General features: G+C 49.7%; 1 protein-coding gene across 2 annotated transcripts in view; it reads right to left on the minus strand.

Moving 5' to 3' along the window:
• The window catches only part of FAM20A (FAM20A golgi associated secretory pathway pseudokinase), a 44,151-nt gene extending 21,004 nt beyond the window's left edge, over positions 1 to 23,147 (minus strand). The window contains exon 1 of one of the 2 annotated variants that reach the window (XM_044981746.1): positions 22,544 to 23,137. In XM_044981746.1, coding sequence (XP_044837681.1) covers positions 22,544 to 22,893 — 350 coding nt within the window. In that variant the 5' untranslated portion in view covers positions 22,894 to 23,137. Of the gene's footprint in view, positions 1 to 22,543 lie in introns of both variants that reach the window. The other variant, XM_044981747.1, reaches the window with a different exon arrangement.
• Between the last annotated feature and the right edge of the window lie 4,787 nt (positions 23,148 to 27,934).

Genomic DNA, 27,934 nt, shown 5'->3' on the forward strand with positions numbered 1-27,934 from the left:
AATGCACAAGAGGCAAATAAACTGACAAATGGGGGAGGAAGGACGAGATACCCGCAGAAGTTTTCCTAGTTTTACAATAGCTTCCCACTGGAGCTGCTGGGGCAGCAGTCTGAAAGGTCCGGCTGGTGGGCCAACAGAGCGGGATCTTCTGATAGTCTGTTCAATGAAACTCTTAGGGGGTTGGAAGGCAGGGAGGGAAGGAGAGTCCGCAGAAGGGTCTTACTCATACAGAGATGCCTGCAAATGAAAAGCAAACTGAACAAAGGCGAGAAAAGGCCAGGTTGGGAAGAAGCTGCGCCTGCTGAATGTTAATGGGCAAACTGGGGATAACAGGGGCACTTCCCTAGCACACTGGGGTGTTGTAAGGATAAATCCATGAAAGATTGCGAGGCCCTCGGGTACTGTAGTGATGGGGGCAGTCAAGTGCCTAAGAGAGTCATTTTGAAAAGGGCACATTTCAGAGAATAGCATCATAGGACTGGAAGGGACCTAGAGTCTTGCACTCATGGGAGGACTAAGTATTAGACCATCCCTGACAGGTCTTTGTCTAACCTGCTCTTAGAAATCTCCAGTGACGAGGAGATTCCATGACCTCCCTAGGCAATTTATTCCAGTGCTTAACCACCCTGACAGGAAGTTTTTCCTAATGTCCATCCTAAACCTCCCTTGCTGCAACTGAAGCCCATTGCTTCTTGTCCTGTCCTCAGAGGTTGAAGAGAACAATTTTTCTCCCTCGTCCTTGTAACAACCTTTTATGTACTTGAAAACTGTTATCATGTCCCCTCTCGGTCTTCTTTTCTCCAGACTAAACAAACCCACATTTTTCAATCTTCCTTCAGAGCTCATGTTTTCTAGATTTTAACCATTTTTGTTGCTCTTCTCTGGACTTTCTCCAGTTTGTCCACATCTTTTCTGAAATGTGGCACCCAGAACTGGACACAATATTCCAGCCGAGGCCTAATCAGCGCAGAATAGAGCAGACAAATTACTTCTTGTGTCTCGCTTACAACATTCCTGCTAATACATCCCAGAATATGGTGTATTTTGCCATTGCCATTTGCAATGATGTGTTTGCAATTCCCCAGTCTAGAGGGGTTTGGGCTGGGTTGGCTTAGAGACCCATACCAGCTGGCGCGTGTTTAAATCAGAGCCCTGAGAGGCTGGGTGGTTTCAGTTCACAGGGGTTTGCGTGAACATTTATTTTGGTTACGATCTGCAGAATTTTTGCACTTCCCTTTTCCCACCAGTTTTACTTTGAGGGTTGGATTTAAAAACGCCCCAAAATTCAAAGCCAAACTCAGTGGAAACAGCAGAGTCACAGCTGGTGTTGGATGGGAATCCTGGGGAACCACAGGTTTCACACGCCTTCAGGGCCAAGCCCTAAATCTGCCCAAGCTTGCTCAGATAAAGGATTCCCCTCCTCCCCTCGCCCTGATTCATCCGCATCAGCAAACCTGCTTTGAGTCGCTGCTTTGTAACTTACCGGCCATGTTCCGCATGGGTTGGGGATTCATTGCAATCGTTTCTCAGGGCTCTAGTCACACCAGAGTACGTTAGGGCCAAGGCCAGTGGGAAATTTCTCTGGCTTAATTCATTAATGCCTGAAAAGCAGCCTGAGCTCTTCAGATGGCTGGTGCTAATAAAATGCCAAGCGTCTATTCTATTTTATACAGTTTCTTATACCAGGTTCATCTCTACAGCAGCTGAGTGCATTCCAGTAGTGGACGAATCAACAGGACTAACATCTGCCACACGTGGTTTACTCGCTGATCATGTCCCCAGGAGAGCATTAGTTGGCAAACACATCTGCTGTTTTGTGAAAAAAATTGGGATTTCAAAAAGTTTGTCTATGGGACAAAAAGCCCAACTTTCAATTATTTTTGTGGAATGAAATTCCTAAAAGCAACAATAAATTGTTGGAGGGCCATTGAAATGGCTCACTTTGATCATTTCTTTTTGATTTTTGGAACGTTTAAAAAAATTAAATTGGTTTTAATATAAAATAAATTAAGTGTCTAAACAATCATCTTTTCAAAATGAAAAATCAAACCTCCTTGTTCTGGAAATGTCAGAATAGGCCATTTCAACATTTTATAAAGGCTTTTCCAGTTTTTTTTTTCCAAAATCATGTTTTGTTGCAATTGATGCGACATCATGACAAATTTTGGTTTAGTCTAAATGGTATTTTCCAATGAAAAACAGCTTCCTCAGAAGTTTTCTGACCAGCTCTATGCAGCAGAGGGTTTTATTTTGGTAGAGATTAAGTTTCTTGTCTATATTCCCACCCCACTAGATCATTGAGATTTCACCACTCCCCATGTTGCTTCCCCTTTCACTGTCATAGTCCCTGCCCTACATGACCCTCAGATGGCGTAAGTGTGGCTGAAACGTCTCCTCATCTAACTGATTCTGCTCCAACCATTGGCCAGAGTGGAACGGAGAGGTGGTAAAATATAGTGAGCTCGAGTGTGAGCACAGAATTCTCACGGTGCAGGCACACGGCACGGAGAACTAATCCTAGATGGCATAGACAAGGGAAGCGACGGCAGCTTTCCAAACTTCCAGTTTAAGCTCATTTGCTGGCTTTTGTATCCACAAAACAGAGCTCTTCCAGGGGATACAAGGGACTCACCCTTGCTAGAGCATATGTTCTTCTGCAGTGCCCCATAAAGAAGAGAAAATGGCACTTAAATAGTGTTTCTTTGCCATGTTGAGTCGGAGCCTCTCAGAACATCTCGTAAAACGTCTGCTCCCCCACCCCAGCACACGAGGGAATTATAGATCTGGCTGCGGCGTGCCTCAGATCTTGTGAGACGAATTGTAACTACCAGCCAATTTAATGAGGCTTTCAGAAACCTGTCATTCTAAACGCAGACCTTGAAACTGTAATCTAGCTGGAGAGCTGCATCGGCACAGTCAGAGGAGGGCTGGCCTTGCCTTAGACTGATGAGCTCTGCATAGGCCCCCTTGTTAGCTCAGCCACACCGCTTTGGAGATTCCCTCTCCATCATCCCTTTCACACGCTCGCCGTCGACATGTTCATTTAGTGAGTGAACGAAGGCGGTGCTGGCATGTGTGGTGATCAGGAAGTGACCCCAGCTACTCCAGGTTGCGTCCGGAGCTGTTCGACTCTCCTGGTCACATACCATCACCTCTCTTCCACCACAGTGCTCAAACCCGCTTCCTGCTTGAACCCTTCTCAGGCAAATCTCCCATGGGAGTCACCTGGAGTTTTGTCTGAGAGCAGACACAGACCATGCCTACATTTCCTTCCTGCTACACCCAGAGCAAGCTGCAGGACTGACCATATATTAACTGTCACACTGGTTAGGGACGCCACGGTCATAGCACCGCCGCGCATTTGCTGGGTTTCGGCTAGTTCCTGCTGGTGGGTGGCTCTCAGTGTCATTAAAACCCAAAGCACAGCTGTGAGAGGCCCAACAGTGGAACAGGAGGTGGCCTGCCAGAGCTGTGCAAGGGTTTTACACAGCGTCTGTCCCCTGACCGCCTGGGTGTTACCCACCTCTAGCCCCCACCATTGCTACTCATCACAATCAGTGCAGAAATAGCGCTGCTAGGTTTCCCCTGCCATTTTCTGTGTTGTTTACTGAGCCAAGCTCAGAAGCAGGAATGTGCAGGAAATCCACCCTGAGATGGAGCATGGAGACCTAGGGAGAGCAGTGCTGGTTTAATACTGCGCCACATGGTTAATAGCTTCTTCCTGAGGGGACAGTCAGCAGGAAGGGGCTAGGGAGTGAATTCCCCTGAAGTGTTCTCAGCTAATTGCTCTGTCAGGGATAGGAGGGCTTGGCTTCTCCTTCTCTCCCACTGACGGAAAGGGGTTCACATTTGCTCCCCAGAACCTACAGACCTCTCTATGTCTGCCCAGAGTACAGGGGGTCTGTTGGCGAATGAGGGTCTCCCTGGGGAGGACCTGTGCCTCTTTACTGGCTTTGAGCCCCCATAATCTCCTACCAAGACCTGGGGAACAGGACTCCACACTAGGGACCCCTCCTCCCCCCCACCAGCCCTTAAAGAGAATCCAAGAGACCAGAAGGAATTCTGCTTAGAGGTCGATACAACCTGCAGCTGCATTCGATTTTAAGTGGATTCCTCTCATGGGGTGGTTGCTCTGAGTGACAGGGCACGTGCAAAGTTAAAATCTTTCTCTTACATTTACGGCTTGACCCCGGCCTGCCTCCTGCTGTCTCTGGCTTGCATCCTACCCAAAGTGTGGGTGCTCTGGCCCCAGGTGAGGGCTTGCTGCAGGGACAGGGCAGGAGCAGGTGTGGGGAGCTGACCACTTTCCTTCCTCATGGAAAGAGTTTTCTTCTTGAGCGGAGAAAGGGTGTAAAATGCATAGACAGGATGTGTGCTCCTCTTTTACCCATCCCCCACCTCTCATGGACAGTCACTGGCCCAGTAACTTCACTGCGTTTGTCCATGCAAACGACAGCTTAGTGCCTAGGGCTAATCATTGAGCCAGGGGGCATTCAACAGCTTACGCCTGAAATGTAAGTAACCCTGGACTTTTTGGTCTGGGTCAGCATACTCCGAAGCCAGGCCAGTGACACCGTGGCATGCGGCTTTCCTCGGTCCCGGCGGGAAAAATGAACATTCCACACGTTCACTGGAAAGCCTGCCAGGTCCTAAAAGCAGGAGAGCCAACCTCTGCTAAGTAAATGAATGAGGAGAGAAGGGGAAAAGTAGGCCGGTGACAAACCCCACATGGTCAGCAAACTCCCTCTTACAGCAGCCAGGCTCAGGCATCTGAGGGCCCTTTAACTAGACTCATTGGGGAACTAGCCAAGGTGGGTGGGGGCAAAGGAAAGAGTCCCGGAGTGTGGTGCTTTGTTTCTGGGCAGTATTTTCAGCGACAGGGCTCAAGTGCTTGGCAAAGGAGGGTGTGAATGTACGAGGGACGATTAGTTTGGATGTCTGCCTTCTGTTTCTACCTTTCTGCTCTGTGATTCCAGCTCATCTACCCATCTAATCTTAGGGTTTTATACTGTTCGCCAGCACCGTAGTCTCTGAATCCCCCAAACGCCATTGGCAATTTGTGGCTCAATTTTCCCATCTATAAAATGGGGGTAACCGTTCCTCCGTCTCAGGGGTGTTGTGAAGCTGAATGCTGACAGGTTAGTCAAGTCTTTCAAGGCCCTCAGCTGGAACACTCCCTATCACAGTGACGTATTATTAATGGAGTCTATTTCTAAGTCCAGTGAAGAACAGCAGGATAAAGTGTGCGCGATTCAGTCTGTTCCGGCACTGTACCAAGCCCAGGAAGAGGCCAAACGATGGTGATGAATATGTGCTGGTGTGCTGGAAAAACGACGCAAGTGCTCTTCATCTCATCTTAGACCTGCAGTCCTAGCATCCTTTTCATCCTATCGGCGGATGTTTCTGCTGCAGCTTGTCTGGAAGCGGTGCCTGCAGGGGGGTGATTATGTCACACAAGAGCTCCCCAGGAGTAACTATGTGCCAGGCAGATGGTTGCTTTTTCGCAAAGGCTGGTTAGTCAGAGAAAGGTGGCGATACAGGGCCAGACAGCTGATCAATCAGGATAGCTCCCCTCACAGCAGGCTGGTTAAACCCGCTGAAGCTCTGGCCTGGAATGAGACGGGCTCAAGGACAGGCAAGCGCTTGACCTTGGATTGCCTGGTGAGGAGGGTCCAAGTGGGAAGGTCCCAGAGGCTGCTCCTGGGGCCATTCGGTAACTGGACAGGCAGCTGGACTCAGATGTAACAGAGGCTGTTGGCTTGGGTGGTAATACAGACGTACCCCCAAGAAAATGTGGTCCAAGAGCACCAGAAACGGGGGCAGCCCCACCGAGCTCCGTTGTTATTGCAGAGCAGGGCGAGCTCGTCCCTAAGGAGAGCAAATGCCGTCAGTCACGCCCTCGCTCCTCGGGGCTGGTGTCTGCTCCGCGCCCTGGGATCTGAATGGTGCAGTGCCAGAAATGACCTGCACCGCTCGGCTGATTTAAAGCTGTTATTAACCCAGACAAAGGAGACGTGGTGACATGTATTTGCAGTAACTAACGCTTATTACATTACTGCAAACAGCTGGAAGGCTGCCTGAGCTGGGCGATCTACTGGTGCAGGGAATTCCCAGCAAGCTAGAGCCAGTGTAGCCAGCTCTGTCACCCCTGCCTGCCCCACTTGGCGCAGGGTGTGTGTTGGGGCCTGGGTTGGTGGAATGGCCCCTGTGGGCATGTCTACACTGCACTGTAGGGCTGGCTGTGGGACCCGGGCTTGTGGACTGGAAGTTTCCAAGCCCAACTTTGTGTGTCCACACCGCATGGTAAACGTAGGTTAACAGTTGCTGGCCCCAAGTCTCAGAGCTGTGCTAACGTCCATACGGAACTATGCAGCTCCTCTGACTCAGGTCTGCAGCTTGAGCAAGCTGAGTGCTTGCTGATCAGGCGCAATACAGGCAGAATTGTGTGTGGACAGAAGTGGGGTCAAACCTGAGTCAAAGCCTGGCTTTAGGCAGCGGTGTAGACATATGGGACCAAACCCAGCCTGGCTGCTCCAGGACTGGGGGAGTGCAAAGGCAGTTGGGTGCTGTGCTCAACCTAGCCCAGACAGGTCTCAGGATCTGGCCCTAGGGCCCTACTACACAAGGCTAGGCCTTACTATTTCCCCTGGCACGCAGCGGGATTTCAGATGAGCAGGGCCAGTGCAAGGATGTTTCGCGCCCTAGGCGGAACTTCCACCTTGCGCCCGCCCTCCCCCGCTGTGCCCCCACCCTGAGGCACCCCCCCCCACGGCAGCTCCGCCCTGAGGCGCCCCCCCGCAGCAGCTCCCCCCCCCGCCCTGAGGCGCCCCCCTTGTGGCAGCTCCCCACCCTCCACCCTCTGCCCTGAGGCACCCCCCTGCCCCAGCTCGCCCCTGCTCCTCCCACGAGCACCCTGAGCACGCCGTCGCTGCTTCACTTCTCCCGCCTCCCAGGCTTGCAGCACCTAAGCTGATTGGCGCTGTAAGCCTGGGAGGCGGGAGAAGTGAAGCAGCCACGGCGTGCTCTGGGAGGAGGCAGGGCAGGGGTGAGCTGGGGCGGGGAGTTCCCCTGAGTGCCGCCCCCCCCTTACTTGCTGCAGGTGGCCCTCCCCGTGCTCCCCTGCCCCGGCTCCCTCTGCCTAAATGCCAGCGGTGACCGGGGCGGCTGAAGATCCGGCCGCCGCGGTTGCTGCCGAAGAAAATGGCACCCCTCCAAATCCTAGTGCCCTAGGCGACTGCCTAGGTCGTCTAAATGGTTGCACTGGCCCTACACAGAGCTCTGTATGAAACTCTTTCTTAAGGACCAGAGCTGTACCTCGGGGCTTGGGTAACTGGTGTTTGTTTTCATGTTGGTTGCATGCTTTTTAAAAGGGCGAGGAAGGCATTTAGGAGGCCAAAATATAACACAAGATCGGGGCCTTCCATGACAGTGGACTCCAGGTCAGGACTTAGGGAGACCCTGAGAGGTGATGGTAGGCAGCCCAGTCTAGAGAGATCAACCAAGCTGGAGAGGTAAGGTCGTGTCTGAGTCCAGAAGCCTCTGTGAAAGAATCTTTTTATATTAATTACAATCAAACTCTGTCTCTTTTATTCTGTGTGGACCACCACAGTTGGTTTTTCCCCCATGGTGTTTAAGGTCCTGGATAGTAGAAAAGTTCCTATCAATGTAAAGTGTTAATGTAGTGCTGTGAAACACCGTGACAGTACCAGCTTTCCCATTATTACTGCCCTAGCATTCATGATAACTCTATGAAGCAATTTGACAGCACTACATTGATTTAATGGTATAAAAGACAATTACCGGAACCTGGACCCTCCTTGGTAAGCAGAGCGGAGCAGCACTCCTGGGTTTCATAGCAAAACTTGGGGAGATCGGGGGTGGGGGGGATTGCGCCCTTTCATTAGCATTTTATTTGCAGCTTTGGGCCAATCCTTGCTAAACAGCAGTGAAATTAACTGGCTAGTGGCGGGACCATTGGAGGAGGGAGCACTGGCTGTTCATTAATAGCAGCAGAGCCCCAGACAGCATATACAGTCCTGATAAAGGGAACGCAGCCTCTCCAGCCCAGCTTGCATTGAAGTGCCAGGGTAGAGCAGTGAAAGAGAGCAGGAGCCTGCAGCTGATAACAAGTGGTTCATTAACAAAGAAGGGCACTGGCTGGGACTGGACACTTTAGAAGAGGAAAGCTCCAAGTTAATCCAGGCCCTTAACAAAACACACACTGTTGGGCAACACAAAAGCTGAAAAGAAACTTGCCTCTGACAAGGAGCTTTATTTTCTGGATTCCCCACGTAAACAAAATTAAAGGCATCGAAGCAACGGAGGTCGAATGCCTGAGTCAGCGGCGTTCAAAGCGGTCGGAACAAAACGACATGCTGTGGGAGAGGAAACCCAGAAGGCTCTCGCTGTATGTGGGGCTGCACTCACTGATCTACACCTGGCAACCACTGTGCAGCCCCCCCCGGTGCCCTGCAGCAGGCAGGCGGCTGTGCACTCAGACTGGATGGCACCTGCAGACTTCAGCCAGGCTGATCCTGACCTGCAGCTGTGGCCGAAGGGTGTGGGGATTACGGATGAGAAGCGACACCGGAAGCTGCTCCTTTCCCCTAAACCGTAACTAAATAATTCACTAGGGGTCACTGCTGGATACACACGGTGCAGCAACGTGCAAAGAGGCTGGTGTTTTCCACTGGGCCCTGAGGAATTGAGTATGCTGGAGTAGATGGACCAATGGTCTGGCCTGGCCTGGCAAATTCTCGGGACCACACGCCGCCTTCTTTTGTGGGCGCATCTCCCAGTAACATCATCACTCCACTGCTCTCCTCCAGCCTTCCCACCTGCATCTGCTGGGTTCTGCGTACCTCCTGGAGCAGGATTCAGCTCACAGTTTCTCAAAGGCACATCTGTGGGCTTTCTTCCATGCAATGGTCAAAGCCCCACGTGCTCCGTAGCAAGTTGGACTGACATTCGGGAGCAACCAGTGGAGATTCACCCTGGGAATAAATGTGAACAGTCCCCGGGCCTCTCAATCCAGCACTTTAGAAGAGTTGAATAAAGAGGAAGTGTTAAATCAGGGCACTTGGAACGGGGCTGGGACCTGCAATTCTGCTTTGGGAGGTGGTTGATGATAGTATGGGGCTCACCCCTTCCCTGCTTCCCTCTGACGGTCACAAGGTCGCAGACGATAGGAGTTTGGAGGTTTGTGGAGCACACAACTGTGGCACCGAATAGACAAGGGGACTGGTGAATGCTGACATTGACCACCGGTTAGGCACTGTACAATGAAAGCCATTTGCAGAGCATAACAACAACAACTTTATTGAACCCACTAACTTACAGGCACTACTGCATATTCCTATGTGCTAGCAGATGAGATTTTTTTCCCATTAACCAACTTCAGTTATACAGCCGTCTCTCTTTTACAGAGCAGTCCCGTAACACCCCCTGCCGAGGCGGGGCCAGAAGTTAATCAGTATTTGGGGTGAGCCGACTTCCTACCGGAGGCATAAACTAAATGGATAAAATGCTCTACTTTGGTTGCATTACAGAATCAATGGACAGGTCACACCTAGTATAAAAAGCCCCTTTCCAGAAGCTGCCTGGGCTGAGCCCAAATGTATATTCCATTTGCCCTTTAGTGCCCCAGGAGGGAGGCGGGTGTGAGTTAATTCAGTCTGAGCATGGTCTCAGAAGGCTTCTCATGTTTATGAGAACTATATATTTTATTTCAAAGTGAGTGAGGAATAATCAATACACACCCCCCCAAAAGAATATGCGACAAAGCTAAGTCAAACAAGGGCAAGCGACTGCCTGGGCAGCACGGATTCGCTCCTGGCTGGGTAATAAATAAACGTCATAACCAAAGGCAAACTACAATCATTTCTTCACCACAAACCAAATAAGCTGCAAAGTGAAGGGGGTAGACTTATTACCAAATCGTAGGACCTGTGCCCCGGGTTAGAAGGCAGCAGAATAATGGGAGTGTTGCTGTAAGCAGCCAGCATTTAGTGTTATGGGCTTTTGTTGGTGATGTAGGGTGTCATCAAATCAGCTATGTGATCTGATTCTGTTTAAAGTTCCCACAGTGCACTTGCTCCGGGAACATCCATCTTAGTTTCAAATTTCTAATATATTCCCGACACGTTGCCCGGCTTTTAAAAATGTAATCTCTCTGCGGAGCACAATAGAGATTTGCATTGCTCCAGAACCTATGCAGATTATAGATAGTTCCTATATAGACCCTACATGTCAGACACGCACATATCTGCCATAATAGCTAAATTGGTGTTCACTCTGAGCATCTAACTTGCAGCCTACTGTTATTGTTAAGGATCAGAGGGGTAGCTGTGTTAGTCTGGATCTGTAAAAAGCAACAGAGAGGCCTGTGGCACCTTATAGACTAACAGAAGTATTGGCGCATAAGCTTTCGTGGGTGAATACCCACTTCATCAGACATCTGACGAAGTGGGTATTCACCCACAAAAGCTTATGCTTCAATACTTCTGTTAGTCTATAAGGTGCCACAGGCCTCTTTGTTGCTTGTTATTGTTAAGGTGCTGCTATAACAAGATAGTGTCTTGGTTGAGATTATTCCCAAAGCAAATTCCAAATCAATGGCCAGTCACAGGAACGGCAGCATAACCTGATAATGCTTAAATGGTTTTTACTTAGTAACCCTCAACTATATTTCTCCAGCTTTTGTTGTGAATAAGTACAGCCACCTCACTGCCTTGAGTGCCCAGTTTGCTCAGCCATGTAAACGTACTGTGCAAAGGTATTAAAAGGCACAGGTCCCATCAGCTCCTAGTTTGTTCTACACAATCACAACACAGCAGGCTGTTTGCAGAGGGTAAGTGCCAGGCACGTCAGCGGTAAAAACTAAACGGTGCTCAAGCATTTCCAAGGTGCCTCTTCACACCTTGACTTCAATGGGCACTGGAGATGCTCAGCTCCCCTGCAAACTGGGTCTTAGGTGTCTCACACTGGGCATCACATAATGGAGGTATCCAAATGACAGGCCACTGATGAAAAGGTGGGTTTAACTGACATGCCTGAGGGCAGCAGTGGCGAATCCAGGACTCTCAGAAACTAGCATTGCTAAGTAAATATTTATTTATATCACTACAGTATAGTTCACTGGCCTGCATAGCGCTGGACTAGTCTGTTAACTAGCACAGAAAATGCTTCAGGCTGCTTCTCTAGTCTAATCAGGTTCTGCCACGCTCATCCTCATGATATCTGAGCACCGTCCACTAAGGCACTGAACAATGTGACTAGCATATGCCAGATGTTGTTTACCACTTGAAAAAAATAAAGAAGGTCTCACCAGCACACTGCCGCGTTTCCAGGCTGAAGAGTACTGTGCTGTGCCATGGTTAATGCCTCTCTTTGAGAATCTTTTTTCTACTTAAGATACATATCTGGCCCCCATTACCATGATCTCTGGAGTCTGGGAATCTTTCCCAGTGTGATAGAAAAGTGGCATGATCACCAGTTTATAGAGGGGTAACTGAGGCACACAGCGCCTCCGGCTCAGATTTCTAAAGGTATTTAGATGTTGCTGTGCTTGCAAGGCCTAACTGATTCAGGAGCCTAAATCTCCTTTTCAAAAGGGATTTAGATTCTTCTGTGCCAAAATCCCATCAACGGGATTTAGGCTCCTAAGTGCTAAAGCTCTTTTGCAAATGAGCTTTAGCTTCCTAAATCAGTTAGGCCTTGCAACACCTAAATACCTTCAGCAATCTAGCCTAAGTGACATGGCCACACAGGAAGTATGTGGACTTGACCCCAGGTCTCACAAGTCTGATGCTAATGCCCTAACCACTGGACAAGACTTCCTCTCATGTCTGTTTTCTGTTCTTTAAAATTGAGCTCTAGCTCTGGTTTACACCAATAGTTGCACCAATTGCCCCTGAGTTTCTTTCTCGTCCACTCTGAGCGTAGCGTTCTGCCAGTGCTGTCTTCATCATATTTTCTCATCTAGTCTACTGACACATGTGGTCAGACTCCGGTGTTGCTCACACCAGCGTAAATCCTCCATAGACTTCAACAAAGTTCAATTCTGGAATGAATGAGATCGGAATCAAACTATGTCTCTTGCCTGTGTTTATCTGGAGGAAGCGAGCCTGATTTTCCACTGCAATGCAATGCTCCGTTGTTACATCAGTGTAATGCTGAAGTAATGAAGTGGAGAATCAGGCCCAGTATAGGGATGAGGGCAGCACATAGGCCACAGCTGTGTACATATTTAGCTGGGCGTTTACAAGATGTGATATACAATGACATGGAGTGGTACCCGTATGCAGCGCAAAGGAGAAAGACTGGGAGTTCCTTTTATTTCAGTTCGCTATAGAACAATGTCAGCCTTGGTGTTCCAGAGGACATGCTCTGTGACCTTTCGTGCAGTGTCTGACTGTGCACAAGGAGCAATATATTTTCCCCCCAAAGCCTCTTCAGCAGAACTTGGTGGTTGAAACTTAATTAACTGCTTTACAAGTAAACCAGGGCAGAAATATGTTGATCTCTGCTGAAGTGAATTTAAATCCAACAGCAAAGTGATCCCTTGTACAAGAGCCTCAAGATCCAGCCACACACTGCACATCCTGGCGTTTACATGGATGCTCTGTGGAGCGTCCTTTATCCCAGCAGCGGCCACAGCTGCAGGAAAAGTGCATGGAATGCAGTTTCAGCCTCCCTTCGCCCCAACAAAAGAAAGTGCATTGAGTATCCACCGGGGGAAGACAAGAGGATCCTTCCCTCATCCCCTAATCAACACGTCATTTACACTTGGTAAAGCAACCCACATCCTTTAATGTATTTATACCTTCTCCTGTATCTTTTATGTCATACAGCTGATGAAATGGGTTCTAGCCCACAAAAGCTTACGCACAAATAAATTTGTTAGTCTCTAAGGTGCCAGAAGGACTCCTCATTTTTTTTATTTACATTAATGTTTTGCTGTGGTTTGTTACGTGATCAAGGTTGTTCTCATGTTCAAAGCATTTCATGTGTCTCAGGAAAATAATCCACATGTGGCTAGGTTTCCATCTCAAACAGAATCCGGGGGGAGCAATCTGTGCATGGCACATTTCTTTATGACTCCCTTCCCTCCCCTGTTTGCTACCCACTCCCTAGGCATCTTGGGTGAGCTCTTTAGCTGATGTAAAATGACTTCAATGGGAATACAGTGTTTACACCTGCTGATGGTCCCGTTTTCACAGCTTGCTTTTCCCTCACTCTGGAAAGATCTCAGCCAATCAAAGAGATAATGGGCTGGGGATCTATTCAGTCAACAGGCTGATTTACAAAGAGTGTCCGTGACCTGCTATGGCTCTTTGTAAATCCTGAAGAGAGTGCACTGTGGTTTGCAACACCTACACTTAGAGTACGACAGGTGCCCTGCCTCCAGCACCAGACCTCAGGCATGGGAGGTGGTGGAGAGGCGCGCAAGGGCTGGAGGCTTTCTGGAAGGCAAAAGATTTTAAAGTATGGTGACAGATTTCAGAGTAGCAGCCGTGTTAGTCTGTATCAGCAAAAAGAACGAGGCATCCTTGTGGCACCTTAGAGACTAACAAATGTATTTGGGCATAAGCTTTCATGGGCTAGAACCACTTCATCAGACGCATGGAGTGGAAAAATACAGTAGCAGGTATATTTATACATAGTACATGAAAAGATGGGAGTTGCCTTACCAAGATAAAAAAAACCTTCAAAAACAGACTCCAACAAGAAACTGCAGAACTGGAATTAACTTGCAAACTGGACACCATCAAATTAGGCCTCAATAAAGACTGGGAGTGGATGGGTCATTACAAAAACTAATTTCCCCCTACTGTTACTCACACCTTCTTGTCACCTGTTTGAAATGGGCCACCCTCATTACCACTACAAAAGTGATTTTTTTTCTCCCTTGGTATCCTACTGTCAATTGAATTGTCTCGTTAGCACTCACCCCCCCCAACACCCGTTGTTTTTAAAGCAGTGATTCGAAGAGGGTGCTTGGGGGACAAGGACTGGGGAGTTGGTGGTGAGACTAGGGTGCAGCATGAACGTGTGAAGACTGTCCTTTGGTTCTGTGTTTGTACAGCTCCTAGCGCAACGGGTCCTGGTCCGTGCCTTGGGCTCCTAGGTGCTATGGTAATACACATGAAAAATAATACTAAGCCAAGCATGAGATGGGGACGTGTTGGAGCAGTAGGGAGACGTGAGCGGGGAGGACATCGGAAGGGAGAGGCGAAGCAGAAGGAAACGAGCACAGAGATAGAGACAGCTGAGATTAGGCAGGGCCTGGAAGGATAAGGCTCCTGAGTATGAAACAGCAAAAGGCCAGAGCCGGTGAAGGGAGCCAAGCACTAACTCTTGTTTTCTGCAGCTCAGACACCAGCCCCTAGCATTGCCCAGGGCCCACACTCACAAGGCATCACTGCGTGAAGTGAGCTTGTGCTGAGACAGCAGTGATGCCAATACACAGGGAAAGGCCAATATAACCTGAAGCACCGTGGGAGTGAGAGGTGCCCCACTACGACGTCACTGACCAAGGGGCTCAAAGTCAGCGTTGACCTATACCTCCAGCAGAACTCCGGGGTATACAGTACCTGAGGTGCCATTCAGTGTCACATGTTGCCATGAGTGGGATTGCACAGGGTGAAAGGCTGTGTTGCATCTCCCCCAACTGGTGACATCTCCTGGTATCTAATGCACTGCACACCAGGCAGGAATTTAAAACACAGGATAAGGCTAAGGCTTATTGTAAGCCTAGAACAAAAAGTGAATGAAATGAACACTCCACTAGGTGAACTACTCCATCCCTCTGCCAACACAAGACTCTCCCCTACAGGGTATTTTCTACTCCTTTGGCCTGTCTAATTTTATGTCTCAGACCTATGCAGGCGCTCATATGGCCCTCAGCACTGTTGTATGTGAGTGTGATTCAGCGGGACGTCTACTGCCCGAGAGATTATTCCAGTGTTTAATGTATGCACTAACATCCAGAGACTTACAGATGTCTGCACGTAAAAGCAGAGTTGGCTGGAAAACACACACAAAAAAACCTCCATGACTCTGTTTCCATTTTTCACCAACATTGAAATGTTCTGATCAGCTCTGATGGCAAGTTAGGGCGCAACACAACCCCAGTCTGATAGATCTGATCTGCTCACAGGACAGACTTCTTTAAGAAGATGGCATCTTTTCAACCACCATTCAAACCGTCTAGCTCAAAGCCAGGGGCGGCTCTAGACATTTCGCCGCCCCAAGCAGGGCGGCATGGCACGGGCGGCGCTCTGCCGGTCGCCGGTCCCACGGTCCTGCAGGCTCCACTGAAGCCGTGCGGAACCAGCGGACCCGCCGCAGGGACGCCTGCGGAAGGTCCACTGGAGCCGCCCGCCGCCCTCCTGGCAACCGGCAGAGCGCCTCCCGCGGCATGCTGCCCCAAGCACGCGCTTGGCGTGCTGGGGTCTGGAGCCGCACCTGCTCAAAGCACATTGGTGTGGCACTTACGAAAGAATCTGGGACTGGGCATAAAGCTACCCTGAAAAGCAAGCAAGCGATAGTATTTGCACAAAGAGGCCAGGCTTGAACTGTTCAAGAATGGTGACGGCCCAGAATTTTAAAGGTATTCAGAGGTTGCTGCACTCAGCAGTGCAATGCCTACCTGATTTAGGTGCCTACATCTCACTTCCAAAAGTAAATGAGGCACTTAGGAATCTAAACATCATCTACTGTCAATGGGATTTTGGCTCCTAAATGCCTAAACCCCTTTTGAAAATGAGTCTCCTAAATCACTTAGGTGCTGCAACATTGAGCCTAAATGCCTGAATTAAATTAGTTAATGCCTAAATACATTTAAAAAGCGGAGCCTGTGTTCTCAGTTATTTAGCTAGTTAGTCGCTCTAACAATCGATGCCCTGCATGACTTCTACAGGTTCAGGTCTTTGATTTGCTTCCCCCTCCCCCGGTTTTACACCTAATGAACACTGAATGTTTTTATTGATCTGGTATGGCCATCTTGTGCATGTATTTATTTTTGTTGTGTGTTTACATTTTATATAACAATAAAAATAAAATAACAAAAGCTGAGCCTAACTGATTTAGGACCCTAAGTGCCTTTGTCAAAAGTGACACAGTGGGATTATCAAATTTGCCTAAATGAGTTAGGTGCCTAAGTGCCATTGGTTTTCAATAGGCGTTGGGTATCTGACATATTTATGCCCTTCTGTGTTCTCTCTCTTAGGCATGTCCTCAAACATATTTAGGTGCCTAACTCCCATTGAAATCAACAGGTGCTTAAATAACTTTGAGGATCTGGGCCTTAGGAGCCTAAATCTTATTGAAAATTAATGGGACTTCAGTACCTAAAGCACTTTTGAAAATGGGACGAAGGCTCCAAAGTTGCATAGGCACTTTTGAAAAATGTCACTCTATGTATGCAAGCCCCGTGTGTTTGCCAAATGGAGCAAGCCCAGGTGCGTCCACAGTGTTGGAGGTGCCAGGACTGTTATATCCTTGGGGCAGCCGGTGTAGGAAGCAATCACTTGAGGCCAGAGAGCAGGCAGCTAACCAAAACCTCCATTTTATTTACATATATACAGAGAGCTCCTCAGCCGGTTGAAACCGGTTGAGCTAACCCATAATAATCTAACTCAGTTGCCATAGCAACAAAACCATGACAACCAAATACACAACAAGGACTGGCGTGAATACCTGGGTCATCTGTTAGGCTGAGGTTCTGTCTCTGGACCCATGTGATCACCAGTGCAGCAGGAGGCTGTGTTTGCAATGGAACTGTAGGCCTGACACCTACCCGAGGCCAGGGGCTGACCTGACCAGACCAGGTGAGGGAGATTGCACAGAAGCTAAGAAACTCTCAAACTCGCCACTCAAAGGTGGGGCTAGAAACTGTCATTCTGGGCATGATCTTGGGCCAAATTCAGCCTGACTCCCATTGACCTACAGAAAACAAATGCTTTTGGGAAGCTAATCTCTGGCCCAGGACCGGTTAGTTACGACAAACTGGCTGTTGTAATGTGCAGGATTGGGACTATAGCTGTGCAACTGATGAATTCTGTGTGAGGTTATGAATCCTATAGGGCTGGGTCAGGCTGTACACTGTTTGCTGCTAGGCTGGGTTGCAAATTCCAAAGGCTGGTGACAAAAGAATAACCATAGAGGGGATTTGGCTCTTAAGTACCCAATTGTTGGGTACTAGTTCATGCTTGACAAAGGACTGGTCCCTGTCCAGAAGAACTGGTTTAGCAGGGACCAAGTCACCCTGGTAACAGTCACCTGAGAGGGGTTTGTGTTCATATGGGGAACCTGGCAAGGGTGTCACCTGACATGGGAGGGTGGGGGGCTGAAGATTTTAAAAGGGTAGAGGCTGATCTGCTAACTTGGGGGTCCATAGTCTCCAGGCCAGGAGGGCGAGGTTGCAGCCTGATATGGGCAGGGCCCTCCTGCCCTATTCCTGATCCCAGAGGGCCTGGAGGACTCTGGCCAATCCACGAGACTCAGACTCCAGCCCAAAGAGTGGTGAGGAAACTGAGGCAGGGCCATGCGTTTAGTGTTTATAGTTTTGTATGATCTGTACTCTTCTCTGTTTTAAATATAAAGATGTTAGACTGGGCAAAGCGTGTGTGTGCTGACTGCTTCACAACCACTGCTTGCCCCCGAGAGAGTTCAACTGGAAACCAGCAGCGTTGGACCGGTGGGGTGGAGTTCTGGACGAGGGGTGTGTTTAAGTGCTGGGGAGGCTGAAAGGTCAGTGCTGCACCCAGAGGGGCTAGGTGGATGGAGAACGAGTTCCAACACCCTGAGAGTGCATGCAGGGACCCCAAGAATGAGGCAGTAGCTGGACTCCATTCAAGCTCCAGGAGCTCGAAACACCCCATGGAAAGCAGAGCGCAAAGGTTTGGATTCCCCTCGCAGCAGACCTAGTGGGTGGAAGGAAGTGGTGCTTGCTAGGATCTATGTAGTAGTGTGCGAAGAGTTTTCAAACACTGTTGCAAGGGTGTGTGCTTTTGCTTGTAAAGTAGGAGCAGGTTTGGAGTTTATCTTGGGTATAAATTAGATAGCAAGCATGAATTATGAGCAGCTTCGGAGCTTGTGTCTCTCCAGCACAGGAACTGTTAAATAAGCTGAACTGGGTGTTGGTTTTGTGCTAAGGATAATCATTCACTGAGCATTAGCTAACGCAATTGACCGCCTTTCTCATGTGATCTTCTTTGGGCTGAACATCTTAGGACTGGGTAGCATGACATAGAATAAGCTGCATCTCTCTAGGGAGCATCTATGAATGTTTCACTCCCCAGCTGAGTGGTTCCCATTTAAGCCACCTGACTGGCATTCTCCAGAATACCAGGTCCCCCCTTAGCCGCTGCCAGAAACTGGTCTCCTGCCCCATGACAAATTTGAGATGTTGAATTTTTTTCTCATCCTGAAGCAGGCCCCAAAACTGAAACCTCAAATTTCATGAACTGATAGGCTGAAAAAAAAATCCCCTTGGGCCACTCCAAGCATTTTGTCTCAGTTTTGATCTTTCAACATTTTTAACTTTTATGTTTTGGTATAAATAAACTAACATTTCAAACCGAAAAGTCATTTCCAACAGGAAAACAAAATGTTTCATTTAGCCAATGTCGAACCAGGGCATTTTAACCAGATCAAAACTTTTTTTTTCTCCCCAAGCATGTTCCAAATTTTGTAGTTTTGGCAAACCTGCCCCTTTCCTGGCAGCTGTTTCGGTGTCGATGAATCAGCATTTTCCGATGTAAAAATGGTTTGTTGGAAAATTCCCCACCAGCTCTCCTCACGCGCTCACTCAGCTCCTTCCCTGGACTTTCTCCTTCCCCAAGTCCTTGCTCACACCCCCTCTTCCTCCTCACAAACTGCTGTACACAGCACGCAGCGCAGACGGCTGCCAGTTACTCCCCCTGCCTTTCTCTGCACAACTGTCACTTCTGAAAGCCTGCCCGGCTGCGTTGCTGCAATTCCTTTCCAGCGGGGGCCAGGCTTTCTTGCTGTGACAGCAAGTTGGTGGGTGGAGGGGGAGGGCAGTAGCTTCCAATAGTCCAGAAAAACTGCGGACCACAGGAAAATGGTTGGGGCTGCAGTGATGACAAAGAGGCGGTGTCCTCAGGCTTCTGAGACGGGACCCAGAGCCACAGCATGAGAGAAAAGGTGTGTTGATGCAGCATCACATGGTGTATTGGCATATACCGTGGCAAGGGGCACTATTACAGGAAAGTGTGCCATGCAAGGACAAAAGGGCAAATTCAGCGCCAACATATGTGGGCACTCCCCTGATTAACTTCCCTGGGGCTTGCACCCACTGGGGCTGGAATGGGGCCCAGAGTATCTCGGAGTGTGGGGAATGTGGTCTAATGGTTAGAACAGGGAAGTGCTTCTCGAGAAGTATCAGCAGTGAGCACACCAGGCATTATTTTCCACTCTGCCACCGACTTGGTCACTTCACCTCTTTCTGCCTCAGTCTGCCTGTGTGTAAACTGAGCAGACGGCCCACCAAAGGGGAGCGGGAGGCATTGTTAACGAATGTCTCTGCAGTGCTTTGAGAGCCTTAGGGAAAAGGCTCCGGGGGAGCAGTCTCATCACACAGTTAGGATTCTGCTCAAGCACCATTTTAGTTTGTTTTCTGTATTAATCTCTGGAGTCAAATTTGTGTAGCAGCCTGTTATTTTTATTTGATGCTGTTTAAACAACGACTCGGAAGGGCGAAAGGGGCACCTCTCTGTCACTAGCTAGGCGTGCTACAAGCATTCATACGTTTGCTCTCTGCTGCTGAATATTGTTTATAACAAGGCACCTGGGCTTCACTCCCTCACCTCAAAAAAGATATTCTATCACTAGAAAAGGTTCAGAAAAGAGCAACTAAAATGATTAGGGGTTTAGAGAGGGTCCCATATGAGGAAAGATTAAAGAGGCTAGGACTCTTCAGTTTGGAAAAGAGAAGACTAAGGGGGGACATGATAGAGGTATATAAAATCATGAGTGATGTTGAGAAAGTGGATAAGGAAAAGTTATTTACTTATTCCCATAATACAAGAACTAGGGGTCACCAAATGAAATTAATAGGCAGCAGGTTTAAAACAAATAAAAGGAAGTTCTTCTTCACGCAGCGCACAGTCAACTTGTGGAACTCCTTACCTGAGGAGGTTGTGAAGGCTAGGACTATAACAATGTTTAAAAGGGGACTGGATAAATTCATGGTGGCTAAGTCCATAAATGGCTATTAGCCAGGATGGGTAAGAATGGTGTCCCTAGCCTCTGTTCGTCAGAGGATGGAGATGGATGGCAGGAGAGAGATCACTTGATCATTGCCTGTTAGGTTCACTCCCTCAGGGGCACCTGGCATTGGCCACTGTCGGTAGACAGATACTGGGCTAGATGGACCTTTGGTCTGACCCGGTACGGCCTTTCTTATGTTCTTATGTTCTTATGTTCCCACTGAAGTCAATGGGTCTGTTGCCATTGACTCCAGCGGGACAGCAGGATCGGGCCCTTATGGTAAGTGACAGGCTCGTTTATCTCCACTGTTACATCCCAGGGGTTATATAGACGTACAGTTTGCAGTGCTGACCCAGAGCAGAGTCACAAGCTCCCATTGATCTTCTGGATCCAAGATCATTTCTTGTTAAAAAGGATGAAATTGTGACACGTAAGCTGCACGGTTTAGAGCGCGTGCGCCAACTAGATATGCAGGCAGGTCTGTGAGGATGATTTTGGCTGCCGTGCCAACATATGTCCCACAGAAAAGTCAAGCAGAAAAAGTGACCCTGTGGTTTAAAGGTTGCAGATAAGTAGCTAAACAAGCACAAGCACTGCATTTACAAAGGTTATCGTCTCAGCGCGCTTTGGCACACAGCCCCCTCGCTGACACACATTTGTTTTGTACTGTGACTGTTTTTTTAGAAGAGGCAATTACTTATTTTCATTGCTAGGGCCATATCCGGATCCCTGCTCCACATACTCTGACCTAGGGAAATAAAAGAGAATTCGTAGAACTAGGCTCCGTCCCAGCCACAGTCGTTTTTGTTTCAAGCACAGCTAGGAACCTACTTGTCCTGCTTGCTAAGGGTGAAGCTGCAGAGTGTTCAGCTCTATGGGGCTGTCGATGGGCTAGGAGGGTGGGGAAGCTCTTCTGGGAGTCAGGAAACCTGGGTCAGAGCATTCCCTGCTTTGCCACGGACCGGCCCGTCTGAGCTTGGGCAAGATATTTACCACTTGGTTTTCAAAGGCCTTGAGGCACCCGCAGTTAGTGGGAGCTGGAGGCATTCAGCACCTTTGAAAAATCAGCCCATTGCTGAGCTTCAACAATGCCCTCTGCAAAACAGGGATGACGATAATAAAACTCATCTCCTCCAGCCCAGCTGTGTTATGAGGCTACATGAATGGGCCAGATCACCCCTCCCAGGGAAAAACCCTGGGCAGGAGCTGGGGGAAAGGAAGCTGGGGGAGTTTGCCTGTAAATTTGGAGGCTCCTCCGACTCCCAACCTTATGGATCCTGTGAGAGGGGGAACCCTTTTCCACCTAGGGCCACATCCAGGCCTCTCCTCCATCATGGACCGTCCATGCAGCCTGACTCCTCCGTCCTGCCCTGGGATCTTTCCCCACAGTTCCTGCTCTGGAGGATCCCTAGAGGAGGGGCTGCTCACTTCTTTCCCACACTCCGGCTAGTGGCTAGGTGTTTTCTGGTGGGCATACAGCAACAGTGCTGCCCGTGGGCTGTACTTCTGGTGCTGCAGATCCCAGGGTCAGTCCCCACTGCCAACCTTTGATAGAGGCCATTACATGCCTTGGGGCCACATGCGGTATGAACCACAGTCCAAAGCCCTGAAAAGGAGTTAACTTGTCTAGCAGAGTCAGCCCAGCCTCGCTCACCACGGACAGCGCTTGGCTGTCACCCACCTGCCCAAGTAAGCCTGGGCCAGCACTGTGGGTTTTTTTTGCCTTAAGAAATCAGCCCAGAGAAGTTAGAGAAGAGCCACCCAGACAGAGAGATGATCTCACAGGCTGCCTGGAGAAAGGAAAGCCTGGGACATGCTCTCACAGCAAAGTTGGAGAATGGTCCTGCAGGAAGCCTCCCACCCGGCATCACAGAGCACAGTGAAGCCAGCTGTGCACTGCCTGGGGGAGGTCTCCATCTGGCCTGACGCTGCCTGAGAGGAGGGTGACCATGGGCCCGCATGGGGCATCCCGCAGACAGTCACTGGGGACAGGGTGGCAGGGCCCGAGGGAGCTGAGAAGCCTGGAGGTCTGGAGAGACCAACCGGAGAGCAAAGCAGCTGCCCCCAGGACGCAAGACACACAGTGTCTGTGTGCGGGGAGCCTAGCGACACAGGCAGGGAATGGGGGCCGGGCAGGTATCCGCCAGGGGCGGTGGGATTGGGGTGGGCGGGGGCGCTGGGCGAGCTGGGGCAGGGGAGAAGCAGCAGGGGGTACCAGGGTCGGGGGCTGTCCCCGGAGGGGGGGGGGGTCCGGGTCGAGCTGGGAGCCTGGCCCCGGCGGGGAGGGGACCCGGGCGGGACGCACCTGTTCCAGCGGACCATCTTCCTGCGGTAGTAGCGCACCGCCTCCTGCCGGCCGAGCAGCGTCTCCTCCGGCCCCCAGGGCGGCGGCGGCGGCTCCGGGGCGCGGTAGAGCGGGTGGGCGAAGAGCCGCCGCAGCTTGGAGCCGCCGGCGCTGCGCGCCCGGGCGCTCGGGGAGGCGGCCGCCGGCGCAGGGGGCAGCGCGGGGCGCGGCGCCCGGCGGCAGGGGCAGCCCGGCTCGGCCCCCGCCAGCTGCCGCCGCACTTCGGGCCAGAGGTGGAAGTAGAGATCGGCGCTGAGCAGCGCCCCGAGCAGCAGCAGGATGAGCAGCCGGCCCCGCCGGAGCCAGGGCATGGCCCGCGCGGCGGAGCCCGGCGAGGCACCGGGCGAGGGCGCAAGCGGCAGCGCAGGCACCGGGGCGCTCCCCGAGGGGAAGGGCTGGAGGGGTCCGGGCTGGCGGCAGGTGAGCGCCCGGCGAGTGTCTCTGCTTCACACCCGGAGCCGCTGGGAGAGCGGCCGCGCAGCCCGCACCTTGCCAGAGCCCCCCCGGGCAGCGGTGCCCGGCGCGCGTGTGGCTCCGCTCCAGGGGGAGGTATTAGGCGCTAACCACCCCCTCCAGCCGGCCCTGATCACCTGCCAGCTCGCACTGCAGCAGGGCAGACGCGCCCACGAAAGCCCGAACCCTCCGTGGGATGCTGCGGAAATGCCCTGGAGCGAGGGGCGCGTCAGAGGGGATGAGCTCGCCGGGAGCTCAGGGATGGGCCCCTCTCGTGTTCATACGGGAGCAGGAGCTGGAGCTGGTCTCCAGGCACCGCCTTTCACCCCCGAGGTGCCACGGGATTCCCCCAGGGATGGGACGAGCTACACTAGTTCCTGCAGCCCCAGCTCCAGGGGTCACCGCATTTCCACTCTGGGGACCGGCTTTCCTTTGCCCGTCCTTTCTGGCAGGGCTTATACTCCGTCCAGGCTATAGGAATCATTTCACCTTCCACTAAAAGGCAGCCACCGCGGAGGCGGGAGGGGGTAGCTGCTTAAGGTACTTCATGCTTCCAAGCCTTAAGCACCAGCTTGAAGTTAAACAAACATTATATTATATATATATATAATTTCAGGATGGGGGCGTAACAGTGCAAGCAGGACTGCACAAGTATTGAGGCCAAGCACTGAGGGGGAAGGCTGGGATGGATTCTTCTCTCCCTTCAGACCTGTCTACATTAGGGAAAGTTACCTGTGCAGATCGCTGCAGGTGTATAAAAAGGGGCTTGGACAGGTTGTAATTCAGTGGTTCTCAAACTTTTGTACTGGTGACCCCTTTCACCTAGCAAACCTCTGAGTGCGACCCCCCCCTTATAAATTAAAAACACTTTTTATATATTTAAAAGCATTATAAATGCTTGAGGCAAAGTACAGTTTGGGGTGGAGGCTGACAGCTCACAACCCCATGACCCCTTGAGGGGTCCCGACCCCCCAGTTTGATACCCCCTGTTGTAATTCCACTAGCTTCATCCTAGCTACTCCTGATTCTGGCCCTGATTTAAAAAAAGCACATAGCCCTTTATTTAAATCTAAATTCAAATGATTCAATAAACAAAACAATTTGTTGTTTGGATTTAACTTTGCCTCTGCAGCCTGCAGAAGCCAAATGGTGCAGCAATTGACAAGAGCAGAGGCTGTGCCCCTCCCCATAATGCTAAAAAAGGAACGGTCCCTGCTGGAACCTGGCTAGTGAGCCCACTAAGCTTGAGAAGCACCTTACTTAACCCTCAGCCCACAGAAGTGAAAGAGAGGAGGGACTGAATATAAACAAAAGGGTGAATGACAAGGCTGAGATAGTTTCTTTGTTCCAGCGGAATGAACAGAAAATTAACAGCAGAAAGGGGGAAAGGAAAATTATATTTTTTAGCAGACAAACTGACAAGCTTTATTTTTCACAAAGCTAAGGGATTTTTGTTTTGAGTGTGAATTGGCCTGATCCACAGGTGGGAGACACTGCTGTCAGTGGAGCTACCGCCTGAGATTCTGCATCATGATTTTTAACCCCTACTCTATCATATAGAGGGGAAAAGATACATTGAAAAGAGGCTGCAGGAATTCTCATCTCAGATTTTGCATGCCTGTGTTTTAGGGTGTTTTGTACCTGAAAGCTCTGATTCTGCACCCTAGCCCTATATGCTGTCAAAACCCAGAGGGGGAGGGGCGAATGGGGAATCTACCAATGTAGGGGTCATAGTGCAACCTTACACTGCCTTCCTGTGCTGCCCCAGCAGTCTGGGGATAGAAGCTGGTATGCTATATGTTCTGGCTGTGCTGTACTGGAAAAGTGGCCCATAGGCAGCCATTCAAGGCTGGTGTAATTTAGAGTAACCCCTTGACTGCTCTAAGTTATGCCTGGGCTAGGAATTCAGAGGGCGCATAGGTGTCTATCTCTCCACTTCACCTGTACTATGCTGCCGAGCATCACCAAACTCGGGTGGTGCATCACCGAACTAGGGCTGGTAACTCAAAATTAGGAGGCCACATTCTGATCTCAGTGATACTGGTGTAACTCCACTGACTTGGATAGAGTTACTGAGGATCTACACCAGTGTTAGAGCTGTCAGAATCCACCCCACACACTGTACATGGAATGAAAATGCAGCCCCATGCCTCCCATTCCTTTTATCCCAATAAAAACACCCTTTATTTGTATGCAGGTAGTGGAGGAAATTCTGGTCCTTTCTATTTTTTTCTTCTAAACTTCTGGGAAGATTTATACTCAAGATGTGTGCCCTGATTATCCTGACACCTGTATTTCCCAACTACTCCACCAAGCATGAACCATTCCTACAGTAACCAGAACGTAGAGGCCCATCTGTCCCCCAGCATGCTGTGGGGAGACGCACAACCCTCGGTCTCCTACACAGCACAGAGCGCTTTCTGCTTTGGAAACAGGCATAAGTGAAATGAACATTCCAAACCCAACTCTTCCATTTCTCCTCCATTCTCTTGTTCTTTGGAAGACCTGGGCCATTTTACACTCTTTCCAAAGAAGAGATCCTTTGCTCTGTTCTCTCTTTTATTCACGAGCTAAAGAGTTTCGAGTTATTTGAAGAGGATTCGCTTTAAAGTGCTGTGATATCAGCTATTTTTTTCTAGAATTCAGCATTTTCTTCAGGAAAAGCTGTATATGGATTTTGAAGAATATTGACAAGCAAGGGCACCAACTAGGAGTCAAATTAGTTCTCATGAACTAATTAGTTCTTGTGAAAACAAGGGATTGCTAGTGCTAGTCACAGTGCAGGTAATGGCTACACAATCTAGTGACACTGACAACACAACTTGGGTGTGATCTGCCCCAATCCTGATCCTCTTACACTGAGACCAAGTATCAGAGGGGGAGCCGAGTTAGTCTGTATCTGTTATCTCCATGCATCTAAGGAAGTGGGTTTTTTATCCATGAACGCTTATGCCCAAATAAATTTGTTAGTCTTTAAGGTGCCACCAGACTCCTCGTGACTACAGTGAGGCCATCAGCTGGGCCTGACCATGCAGCAGCCTTGGGCCCTCTTGGGAGTAAGATGAAACCATTAAACTTGGTTTCACTTATGATCTAAACCAGATTTGACCCCAGGTAACTGCAGGCACAATAGTTGGGTTTTCAGCTATATTTTAAAGGTTGTCAGTCACTGCTTCTGACCAGGCACCTGTCTCTTGCCATGCTAAATTAACATGCTAAATTAACACTTGTAGGGTGATTGTCTGAGAGGGGGCCCTGCTTTCGAAGGTGTTGGCTTAGGATCTGCTTCAGAGCTTGCTGACGTCAAGGGAAAGACTCATTGACTTCAGTGAGCTTTGGATCAGGCCTTTAGTGTACCCAAGGAGAGAGAACCTGGCAGTGGTGAGGAAGACCTTGATTTATATTTCTAGATCAGTGGTCCCCAACGCAGTGCCCATGGATGCCATGGCGCCCGCCAGAGTATCTATGTGCGCCTGCGTACTGGCCGGCAGACAAGCATCCGCCGAAATGCATCATCATCAAGAGGCGTCGCTGCCCGAAATGCCGCAGAAAAGTGGCGTCACCAAGAGGCGTCGCCCCCGAAATGCCACTGATTTTTGGCGGCATTTCAGCGGCGACGCCTCTTGACATTGCTGCTTCTCGGCGGCATTTCGGCGGATGCTTGTCCGCTGGCCACGGTCCTTGGTGGTTCATCGTCCGGTGCCCGCCACCCAGAAAAGGTTGGGACCACTGTTCTAGATCATAAGGACAGTTTATGATGGGGTCAGGGGTACGTTATGGAGGCTTCTCTAGCCTAGACAAATTAAAAGGAAATCACATAGGCAGAGAACAGACTGATGGTAACTCTAGAACAGCAGCTGAAGTAGCCTGTAGTGTACAAATCTGTCCAAGTATCATTGGCTACTCAGAGTGCTCTGGTCATGCCGAGTCTGTTGACATCAGTAGAAGATGAGGGGACCACCACCTCCCAAGATCAGCCCCTCTGCCAGTTTCTTATTTCCCTACTTTGATTTCATACTAAGCCAGCTGTAAGTTTCTGCGATTCCCAAGAGGTATTGTAAAAAGAAGGGATTAATCAATCCATTCCAGGACAAGCTGGATCCCAGAAAACCTGAATGAGTCTTAACAGCAAAACATGGCTCCAGGATTTACGGTATTTAAAAGGCACTTACTGACTCACTCTGACCTAAGGAGCAACTTGTGACTAAATGCCATCCAAACACCAGAGTTAACACTGGATTCATTTTTAATTCTCGGTGCTATTGCCCCATTACTAATCTCTCCATGGGCCCAGTGTTAAATCTTTTCTCTTTCACGGCACTAATTCTAAACAATTACATCAGCAGAACATTAGCTGGGGCCGCGTCTTTATCTTTTTTATCCTCAACGTGGAGATCATATTTTTGTAATTAGTCTAATTAAAAATGAACAACAACAAAAAATCTCAGTCCCTATTAAGCTGGAGTAAACCCACACACTGCAGTCTCTCTCAGCGCTTCCTCTGCCATGTAGATATTGCCAATCGCTAAAACACTGGAACGCAAAATTACTGTTCACGCTATTGTTCAGAACATTTCAACAGTGCACGCATAATACTAGCTTTACCTGGATTTTTGCAAACAAAGCCTTTTGTTCAGCATTGTTTGCCTGGTAAGCTGTGAAGACCAATATGTTTAGCATACATCTGCATATGCATTGCCTTAGCAAATGAATGCAACATAAAAAACCAGCAGGCATTACCTAGCTATAGGTTTTTTACAGCACCCATCACCATAGTATCTAAGCAAGTCCTGGGGAAATTAAATCCATGAAACAAAGTCTCCACTGAATTTCACGGGGTTGCTATTCTTTCCCCTTCCCTGTTATACAGGCTCTGTAGAGGTCATTGTGTTCAGGCAG

The sequence above is a fragment of the Mauremys mutica genome, chromosome 12 (genome assembly GCF_020497125.1).
Source record: "Mauremys mutica isolate MM-2020 ecotype Southern chromosome 12, ASM2049712v1, whole genome shotgun sequence".
Taxonomy (NCBI): Eukaryota; Metazoa; Chordata; order Testudines; family Geoemydidae; genus Mauremys; species Mauremys mutica.